General features: G+C 42.1%; 3 protein-coding genes across 4 annotated transcripts; 2 read left to right on the top strand and 1 right to left on the bottom strand.

The window, feature by feature from the left end:
- Positions 1-1,282: 1,282 nt before the first annotated feature.
- On the bottom strand, positions 1,283-4,950 carry rexo4 (REX4 homolog, 3'-5' exonuclease). The gene is made up of 8 exons (XM_056429693.1): positions 4,442-4,950; positions 3,669-4,003; positions 3,444-3,590; positions 2,652-2,845; positions 2,456-2,544; positions 2,291-2,365; positions 2,102-2,176; positions 1,283-1,963 (listed from the first exon to the last, which is right to left on the bottom strand). Exons 1-8 carry the CDS (start codon positions 4,670-4,672, stop codon positions 1,811-1,813), a joined length of 1,299 nt encoding a protein of 432 aa, XP_056285668.1. The 5' UTR covers positions 4,673-4,950; the 3' UTR covers positions 1,283-1,810.
- A 246-nt stretch (positions 4,951-5,196) lies between these two features.
- pigp (phosphatidylinositol glycan anchor biosynthesis, class P) lies at positions 5,197-7,783 on the top strand. 2 transcript variants are annotated; one of them, XM_056429994.1, is made up of 5 exons: positions 5,197-5,266; positions 5,505-5,589; positions 6,391-6,463; positions 6,595-6,713; positions 7,433-7,783. In XM_056429994.1, the coding sequence occupies exons 2-5, from the start codon at positions 5,508-5,510 to the stop codon at positions 7,549-7,551; spliced, it is 393 nt and encodes a 130-aa protein (XP_056285969.1). In that variant the 5' UTR covers positions 5,197-5,266; positions 5,505-5,507; the 3' UTR covers positions 7,552-7,783. The 2 variants fall into 2 exon arrangements, with proteins under 2 accessions (XP_056285969.1, XP_056285970.1); XM_056429995.1 differs by lacking the exon at positions 5,197-5,266 and adding an exon at positions 5,275-5,426.
- Positions 7,784-8,235: 452 nt separating this feature from the next.
- si:dkey-197c15.6 (putative nuclease HARBI1) lies at positions 8,236-10,492 on the top strand. The gene is made up of 2 exons (XM_056430369.1): positions 8,236-9,238; positions 9,785-10,492. Exons 1-2 carry the CDS (start codon positions 8,446-8,448, stop codon positions 10,198-10,200), a joined length of 1,209 nt encoding a protein of 402 aa, XP_056286344.1. The 5' UTR covers positions 8,236-8,445; the 3' UTR covers positions 10,201-10,492.
- The last annotated feature ends 52 nt before the right edge of the window (positions 10,493-10,544 follow it).

Genomic DNA, 10,544 nt, shown 5'->3' on the forward strand with positions numbered 1-10,544 from the left:
CAGGAAGTTACGAGACAAAAACCCAAGACAAGACAAGCTTCACCACGGTGTGACACTCAAGCCCCGTCTGTCTGAGGGGTTAGAAACACATCGTATGGACATCTTGACACAACTCTCATTGTTCCGGTCAAGGATGCTCCAGATATGATCCGTCCTCTTGCATATTAATGTTAAAGTCATAATCCCATGAAATTCTTGGCCTTGGTTGTGTGAGACTTTGGCTCCCTGGTCCTCTGAACAGCTGAGTATGGCTGGCTTTAATCTCGGCTTCCCACTGTGTTCTCACCATTGTGCGGAGCCTGTTGTTTATCATTTAGAAATTCACACAAATTGTGAGCAAACAAAAATGCTAAACAAATTAACTTTGTAAGCTTTGACATTAATAGGAACTTGAATAATATACATTTATACATTTTCAATAAAAATTCTGAATTGTTTGTTTTCCGTAAATTTTTGATGAGCAGAAAAACAGATGTACTTAATTGACAGATGTGACAGAAAGCTATTTCTTGGAGTACTTGTTGAGGGTTGCATAACTGTTCCTGCTCATGTTGTTATGTCCTAACTTTAATGTTAGGACAGAATAAATGTGCAATAGAGTAAACAATTCATGGCTTTCTTATTTATTGCACCACATTCATAACACAGCTGTAAAAAAAATACCCAGTGAAACCCAGATAAATATAATACATTAAAAAAGTCGTTGATTTCCATATTTCTATATTACTTGGAATACTTGTTGAGGGTTGCTTAACTCTTCCTCCTCATGTTGTTGTGTCCAAATGTTAATATTAGGACATAATACATCTGCAATAGTCTTGGTGAGATTCTTATTTCTCTATCAAAACTCCTCTGGATCTCCCTGACTTTTCCCCTCTAGGGGGAGACATGTTGTTCAACTGGGGGATTCAGAAAGGAGTCACCTCTGCTGTTGTGTTGCACCTCAGTCATAACACAGTCCAACAATACCCAGTGCTACCCAGGAAACTAAATCCATAAAAAAGGGTTTGATTTCCATATCCAAATTTCTAGAGGTTTGCTGCTCTTCTTTCCATCTGAAAAGAGGCTTCACAGCATCAGACCATGTTCCTTATGGAGCCTCATGTAGATTTATAGATTCCTGTGCAGGTGAGATTATGTAAATTAACACTTCATTTGATCAAAATTATTAAAACTTGTTTGACAAACTTTGTTGTTTTGTGACTATATAATAATAGTACAAGTATATTAAAACTACATGTTTGCTTCTGAGATGGGTTCATTTCTGTCACGGACAACAGTATCACTGGTCAGGGATTTTATTAACAACAATTGCATAAAAGCTACATAGAAGTCATTTGTCTTGTTTTATTCATAGTTTTTAAAACATAAAAGGCAACCAGGACTCACTCTTCTACAAACCAAGCCATGAGAGAACAAATACCTAAACAACTAAATGTATATAATACTTGAACCTTTATGCAAAAATAAAGATGTTGTGCTAATGAACAAATGATTGAGTTCTCATGAGTATTCAAGAGGTACAAATAGATGATTTAAACATCTGTTTCTGACTGCTGGAGATAACAAGTTTGGGGAACAATGTCTTCATTAAAGAAAGGAAGCGTAGATAAAGGCTCATGATCTCTCGGGTGTTGGAGTCCCAGCTTTGGATGCTCAGGCAGAACACGTCTGGCTTTGTGCAAGTTTCTCAAGCCCCGTCTGTCTGAGGGGTTAGAAACACATCGTATGGACATCTTGACACAACTCTCATTGTTCCGGTCAAGGATGCTCCAGATATGATCCATCCTCTTGCATTTTGGATTTGAATTCAGAATTCCACGAAAGGCTTGGGCTTGATGGACTTTGGCTTCCTTGCCCTCTTCACAGATGAGTATGTGTTGGTATGACTGGCTTTAATCTCGGCTTCCCACTGTTTTCTCACCATTGTGTAGAGCCTCATGGTGGCCTGTGCGTCTTGGACCTGGTAGGCAGAGGAAGACGAGAGGGGAGATCAGTCCAAGATGCTATGTTTACATGTTTATAGGTATGCTTTGTAATTGTGTGTTGTTGTTTTTTTTAACGGTAAATGACAATTGAGTCCGATGTGTTGATGACTTACGGATGAATGTTCACCCTGTTGCACCTTAAAGTTGAGTATCTCTCGACAGAGGACTCTCAGAGCGGGTCGGCCACTCTAAAAAGAAAAAGAATATGATTGCATAACATACAACACTGATGCTGAGAACCGGGCGAGGGACTCTCTGGTTCACGTACACGTGGTATATCAACTTTAGAGCAGCACACGTACCTTAACAGCCGTCTTAAAAGGTTTGTACTTCTGAGTGTCCCGGATTTTCTTTTTTGGATGATCCAAAAGTAAAATCTGAAACCAAATTTTAAGATTGGTATATTAGTGCTTGCATTTACTTAGAAAATGAGTTTAATTCCCTCCCAGATATTACATTCAGTCTACCTTTAGGTCATTGTGTATGGCGTGTCCAACCACTATTCTGCCTTGCAGGATCTCAGAAACCTCCCTCTGCACGAGGTGAACATTCTCTCCTGCAATGAGGCAAACATGAGAGTTATGAACAGTTCAAGGAATACTTTAGAACATTCTTCAGTTTTTCATTTAGTTGTTTATTGTTCATTTCAACGAGTTAACTCACCCTCTGCGATGTCCTCTGGTCGGATTCCACTGACAGCTGTCCTGTAGTCTGTTACCTTTTCTGTGGGTTTCACATATTTGTCATAGATGCATTTCCCAAAGAGGTTCACGAGGGACACACGAGCCAAGATGCTGTCCTCTCCGTCAAGACCGACTCCCACCATCTCACAATCAATGGCCACGGCTTTGGTGAGGCTGACGGTTGGAAAATGGAAAACAGGGTGATAAGAGAGGACAGTCTTCACTACAACATCAACCGGGGGGAGGAAGATCTATTGTCTCCGGGTTATTTTCAAATATTGTTATAAATGATTGATTGGTGGTACATTATCTTTATCCACAGCATGGTGCGGTACGGACATTGTGCATCCATTCAAGGTATTTGCCAGTTGTGTTCAACATTGCCAGACACAAACTAATGCAGTCATTATGAAAACGATAATGATAATTCTGTAGCTTTTTTTGGAGTGTTAAACATTTTGTGAGCAGATTCTGGATTGTGGATTCATTCAGATTAGCATGAAGACTGGATGCAAAATGACATAAATAGCTTCACTCTTTCCAAAAGGAAGTGACTTCCTGGGAGGAAACCAGCTGAGGCCCGGGCCCTTTACCGTCAGAGACAGCCTGGCTGCCCCTCCCCCCCTTTCCAGTCTTTAAGCTCACCGTATGTCTACCTGACAGATACGAGAGTGGTATTGATCCTCTCATCCATCTTCCACCAGTATGCCATTAACTCTTTTGAAGCACATCTGTGGGACTGCAAAAGAACACCGACTTTTCCTTCACTCACCCCTCAAAGGCTCCCTCCTTGACCAGGACGCTCTCTGTGTCCAGGTGCTTCTGAATGCCCTGCTTCTTCCTCATGATCTCGGCTGCCTCGGCTCCCACCGTTGCCTCAATGTCATCAGGGTCCACGTCATCGAACCACATGTCCTCTCTGCAATGGCAAAGAACAATGTGAAGTTAGCAACCACCATTCTTCTGGACTCAGCTGAAGTGAGTGCTGTGCACTTACTCTGTGAGTTCCTTCTTCTCGATCGCAGGCTTTTTTTTCTTGGCTGCTTGCTCGCTCTTTAGCTTTCCACTGTCTCTCTTCCTTTTTGAAGCGGAAGGCGGTTTCGCCTCCTTTCCAGCTGGAACCTTCGAGTTCACCTTCGAGTCCTTGGGGGCAACATTTTTAGGGACAGGTGTTTGCTTCGCTTTTGTCGCAGCGCCTTTCTGCTTGGGGCCGACATTGTTCTTAGAAATGTTTTTTGTAGGTTTTTCTTTCGCCTCCTGCTTTTGAAGAGCACAGTTTGGAGGTTTTGGTGGCACAGGCGGCTTCTTCTCCGGTTGACTGGCCTTCAGCATCTGTGGAAAGTTTTGCAAATGTGTGAACAATCCTAAAGAAAGTATTGAACGGGAAAGACCATGTGATGCAAAGAAATGTAAACAAATAAACAGTGTTGGGAGTAACGTTACTTTTTGTTACTAATGTAAATTCCACTTTTTTTTTGTAACGTAACGAAAGACAGCTGCTCTGCTCTCCTCTCTCTTCTCTCGAACATCAACAACAACCACCGTCAACCACCCCACACCACGTAACCCCTCCGTTAACCCGCCTCGCCCTCTCAGATCAGCACGTCCACGCCACTAGCCCCCCCTCAATGGCCTAATGTAAAAAACACTGTTAGTTATTTTGTATTAAGTTAAGTATTAAGGACGTTCATTACATTAAAAAGCAGACATAAAAGTAACTAAAAGTTACTTTCCGAGTAAACAAATAAACAAGCTATTAATATGACAAACCTCTTGCAATGTCTTCCAGTTGGCAGAAAACAGCAGGGAATCTTTTGGAGGTAATGATTGCGGAACTTTCACTTTTACTGGGTTCTTGGGTGGTTGCTTTATCTTTACAAACGTAGCGTTTTCTGCCATCCGCTGTTTCTTTTTCTTTTTCGATGTGTCGTTTCCCTTTGAAGGTTTAGGTCGTTGCGTTTTCGCTGTCGAGTCTTTTGTCTTAGACTTCACGGTTGACATGGTGGCTAGTTTCGGTGAAATAGTTCGTATTATTTGGTTAACATAAGTAATGTGTGTTTACGGTCCTCTGCCACGCTGGATCGTAGAGCTCCTTCACTTGCTCACGACGTAACGTAAACAGGTAGTGGTAAACATTGCCTCACCAACAGGTGTCTCAGGAGTAAGTATATCGGGTAGCCGCCCCGACGCAGAGGTATATTTTGAATAATTCCGTTCACGGTTGAGAGAATTGCTCAGTAGCTAACTTGGGCTGCTCCAAAGCCATGCTGAAATGTATATTTCCGAAATGTACAGCAGCCAAATGTGTCCGGTAGAAACAGGAAGTTGTAACTGTTGTAACCGGGATAGCTAACGATAAACGATCCCACGGTGCGATTTTCAAAAAATATTCACTTAAATGTATATGATATTTTTATATGTGTGTTAATATGTTATTACGTAAAAAAATAGATTCAGCAGTTTATTTTTCTTATTTTTTATTTAAAAAGCAGAACTCATTTTCGCCAAACGTTTCACATCGGACCGAAAACTATGTGGGACCTAGCAAGATACAAGCGCTGGAGTTAGCTGGTGTTTAGTCGAAATATTTATTTTGTACGTATTCGTCACTCCCCGTTCTGATAAATACTTATGTTACATATGTCGAGGGCATCTGATATCACACATTCAGTTTAGGTGTATTGACAGGAACATATCTGGTAACCGTAGTTTATTTTCTCGAGGAGAATATGTTGCTACTAACTAGCTATCTAACGTACGTAACTTGAGCTAACTTGAATATTGTCAAGTCTGCAATGTAACGTTACCTTTCTGTTTCTCGTTTGTATTTCAGATAATGGTGGTAAGCTCTCCCTCTCCTCTGCCTGAGAGAGCCATCTATGGGTTTGTCCTCTACCTTGGCTCGCAGTTCAGCTTCTGTAAGTGATATATTTTATATACATACATATACATTTCACGCATATTAAAATGTCTAATTAACGTTGGAAATCCTGCGTCAAAGAAAACTTTCAAAATACGATGTTGTGTTTATTAATTTCGTTTATTGAAGAAGAAAAATGCTCTGCGACCAGTTTAGTTAAATATTCTACAGATGTACGTTACATATATAAAACTAGAACGGGCACTCATTGGAGCGGATACCTTCACATATCACAAGATTGGGCATTGAATTATGAACATTTTGGCATTAGTTGCATGCCAATTGGATAGAAATTGACCGCGCTATGGTAAAAAGAAGACTTTTACCTTTTCATGACCTTGGCATTGACCTTTGACCCGATCGATCCCAAAATCGAATCAAATGGTCCCCGGATAATAACCAATCATACCACCAAATTTCATGCGATTCGGTTTAATACTTTTTGAGTTATGCGAGTAACACGCATACAAATAAATAAATACACGGCGATCAAAACATAACCTTCCGCATTTTCAATGCGAAGGTAATTAACGTTGGAAATCCTGCATCAAAGTCAACTTTCAAAATAAGATGTTGTGTTTATTAATTTTGTTTATTGAAGAAGAAAAATGCTCTGCGACCACTTTAGTTAAATATTCTACAGATGTACGTTACATATATTAAAATATAATCAAATGCAGTCGTTCATCACACTCACCATCAGGTTATGGTGAATTCAATTCCAATGCAGTAACTATCTGTATGAATTAATATATGATGTCTGCAATGTGGCGTCTGCTTTCCTTTCTTCTCTCTGCAGTTCTGTATTGCGTGTGGGCCTTTATACCAGAGGAGTGGCTGCATTCAATAGGGCTCACCTACTGGCCTCAAAAGTAGGTATAACATTATGTTGGGTATTATTTATCCAATAAGCAGTCCCCTCGCTTGATCGTTAAATTAAATAATGTGCCTCGTTAGAATGTTTATGATCTGTTAACTGAATGTTTTGTTCTTTCTTGTGTAGATATTGGGCCCTTGCTATACCGATCTATCTTGTGGTTGCATTAATACTTTCGTTGGTGTTGCTGCATGGAGTGAACATGAACAACACGGCTCCACTCGACTCCCTGGACAACATCACAGGTGAAGACATCGCCGTGCTTCGGCCAACTGTGGCCTCCTGGTTAGGCGACAATCAAGCGGCAACTTTTGGTTCAGAGAAGTGAAAACGCTCCACTGATCTCCTAAGTGGGCGTAGTCATGGTGTATTGTCAGCTTTCAACCGCTAATTTCAAGTCTTCTTCCATCCAGCATGATATTTATGAATAAATGATGGTTCTGTTTAGAGTAAAATAGACAACTAGAACGGGCACTCAGTAGAGCGCATACCTTCGCATATCACAAGATTAGGCATTGAATTATGAACATTTTGGCATTAGTTGCATGCCAATCGGATAGAAATTGACCGTGCTATGGTAAAAAGAAGATTTTGACCTTTCCATGACCTTGACCTTTGACCCGATCGATCCCAAACTCTAATCAAATGTTCCCCGGATTATAACCAATCATCCCACCAAATTTCATGCGATTCGGTTTAAATAAATACACGGCGATCAAAACATTACCTTCCGCATTTTCAATGTGAAGGTAATAAAGCAGGGTATGCTTTAAGGCGGGGATACCTTGTTCTTTACAGGTTGCTTCCATGGCGTATTTATGTAATGTTCGGTGTATTATAATGTAATATAATCGTGTATGACATTGTCGTCTCACTGCAAGCCTCTCAATGTGACAAAAAAGGCTTAAATCTGTTCTCATGGAGTTCCTGACCCTAACGTTCTTGAATGTTCCCCCTGTCACAGATGTGTACGCTCGAGGCCAGAGGACAACGAACTGCCACATGGGAGGGATACCCAGACTAAAAGATGTTTCCATTAGTGAAGTCAACAACATGTTCTATTTGTCCCCCACATCGTCGTAAACGGGAGCTGAAGTGAAGCTGCAGGGGATTTGTTATGGTGTCAGTATTTTCTCTTTCTTTATAAAATTCTCTGCTTTTATTTATTCATCCAGGGCTAAATAACATGGGGGAATAATTGACTTTCTGAAATGTGATGTTTCACAATATGAACAAAGTAACTATTATCAAAGGCATTTGTGTATTGGTTGAACGAGTTGATTCTATTCAATAAATTCCAGACTTTTGTAACGTGTTTTGTGTAATACTCCACTTACACATCATAAGAAATATATGAGTTACGATATCTTATATATACATGATGCCCTGCATCCATTTTAATTTTATTGTAAAACCCATACATCTAATTGGTGAAAGTCCCAATTCAGATTCCAGATGAATTGGTTAATGTGTATTATTTTTATTATATTAAGTTACATCCAATTCCTCTCTTTCACTTATAGTTCCACACAGATAATGTATTTTATAGCGATATGAGCATTTTTTCGCTTAAGTACAGGGTTTCCTCTTTTACACTGATAATTGAGACATATTCTGTCAGTCGTGGTATATAGTTTCCCTAAGTATATTCCACTGAAATGACTAAATGACTCGTTTCATGTGGATTCCATTCCCTCCCCTGTGTGTACATGCTGCTGCGTGACTGTCCACTAGGGGGCGATGACGTTCATCTTTGCCGCCTGCCTAAAAGAAGAAGACCGTGCTTCCATGACACTCGCTGTACAGGGTTTATTATAGGGTATAATTGAAATGTAGGGATGAGGGTTAATTTTTATTTTAGTTTAAATATTTTCTTTTTGTTTTATGTATTTTTTATTTTTTGTTTTGTTTTGGGGGTAAAGCGTCAACTGACAGATTAATACTCCAGAGGGTGGCGGTAATGCACCAATTATATGGATGCCAACCGCCGTTAAAGAAAAAGAAGAAGACACTCGCTGCTACACAACATTTGACACACAGTCGTCGCCCCTTCAGCCGGAGTGGCGCGTGCTTCGCTGCGGTTGTCAACAAATGGCCTCCTTCGCTCTGCCGGTGTGGCTCGCGCTCCAGGAGGAGCTCCTCGGGCCCGGCGGAGCGGCCCCGAACAGTTTCGACGACTTCGACGACGACGCTCTGTTCCAGATGTTCCACCTCACCAGACCGTGCATCGCCTTCATCACAGACGCGGTGTGCATCCGCATGAAGACCGTCACCGTGGATCGACCCGCGCTGTCGGTGGACGCGGCGGTCATGGTGGCGCTCAACTATTACGCGCACGGCCTCTCCTCCGCCGACGTCCTGCAGAGGCTCGGCTCGAGCCAGGCGGATTTCCCCGGGATCATCTGCACGGTCTCCGCGGTCATCGCGGGCATGGCCGATCAGTTCATCTCGTTCCCGCTGCTCCGGGATGCCAGAACCAACGTCGCCAACAGCATCAAGAGAGTGTGCGGGATCCCCAACGTGCTGGGCGTCTTGGCTCCGGCGCACTTCAAGATACGAGCGTCTCCGTACGAGAAGGAGAAGTTCCGGTCGTTCGTCAACAGCCTGGGCTACACGTCGGTGGTGAGCCAGTTCATCTGCGACTCCGACGGCAACATCCTGAGCGTGGAGAAGTGCTGCGTGGGCAGCACGTTCGAGCAGGAGCTGTGGGACTCGTCGTTCAAAGGAAAGGAGATGGAGGAGGAACTGCACGGGCCGTATTCGGTTATTGGTAAGATGTAAACAAAGGAACAAAAGAAGACAAAAACTTCCTGTTTGGGTGTCAGAACATAATTCATTGTTTTCATCTGCAAACTGACATGTCAGTGTATAATTAACACACACACACGTATACCATTACATTCGTTTTACCAATATCTTTAAAAGAAAGTGTATTCTTACCATGTTATGCTACCCTTGTTTCAAAAATTCAAAAAAACATTCCACAATTTTGATAACAGAAAAAACCCTCATGGTCCACCTGCTAGTTTTCTCCAGAGCTTTCAGGAGTCTCTCGAAAAGGTTTTTGATTGGACATTAATTTTAAAACGACTGTCTCCAAAGTTAAGAATGAACTTCCCCTCTTGATCTTCCAGAATATTTTCATATTAAATAATACACACGCATACCATGTTACTTGTTGCTACGACATAACAAACCTATGCACGGCAGTCCTCGTTGACATGCACTCCTCAAGAAGTTGATTTTCTACCAATTAAGCTCCGAAATCCTTTCCAGCTTTTATTAATTGCGTTCTCTCCTGCCTCACGTCTTCAAGGTGGAAACGGCTATCGCTTAAGCAATCACGTCTTGACTCCCGTGTCCGAACCTGCAAATTACCACGAGAACCACTTCAACGAGGCCCACGCGAAGATCCACAACGTCATGCGGACGACGCTGGGCTCCATGAAGAGGCGCTTCAGGTGTCTGATGCAACTCGGTTTTGCAAAGGAATGCTCGTTGGACAAACAGGCCAACATCATCAAGGCGTGCAGCGTCCTGCACAACATCGCCAAGAAGTTTTCCGTCGCCCCCCCGCCCGTCGTCGGCAAGGTGGAGCCCCTGCATCCGGGCAAGCAGCCGTTAGCGCCCGTCACGGTCAACCGCGAGGCCTTTGAAGCCCGGCGGGATCTCATCTATCGTAACTTCTCTATATATTGCAAAGTCAAGGCGCCGCGGGATGAGGACGCGTGAGCCGAGCGGGTGGGTTGTCTGCTGGCAAAGGAATCATCGATATTTATACCAAGCACGAACATCGGATCCGAACCCCATAGAGCGAGTTTATCCTGTGTTCTGCTTCTCTGGGTCAGTTTAACACGACTGAACATGTGACGTACCGTGTTGTTCTTTTAGTTCACAGACTTGGCCGACACATTCAAGTATTTCTGTTCATGACAAATATTGTATTTCTTGTACAAATAGAAAATCATTCTTCTTTTTTTTAACCTAAATTTCTTATTTTCAATAAATGTAATTTAAAACATAATTCAATCGCTTGGTGTTTTTTTCCCCACACATAATAATTATAATAATAATAA

The sequence above is a fragment of the Pseudoliparis swirei genome, chromosome 13 (genome assembly GCF_029220125.1).
Source record: "Pseudoliparis swirei isolate HS2019 ecotype Mariana Trench chromosome 13, NWPU_hadal_v1, whole genome shotgun sequence".
In the NCBI taxonomy this organism is placed as follows: Eukaryota; Metazoa; Chordata; class Actinopteri; order Perciformes; family Liparidae; genus Pseudoliparis; species Pseudoliparis swirei.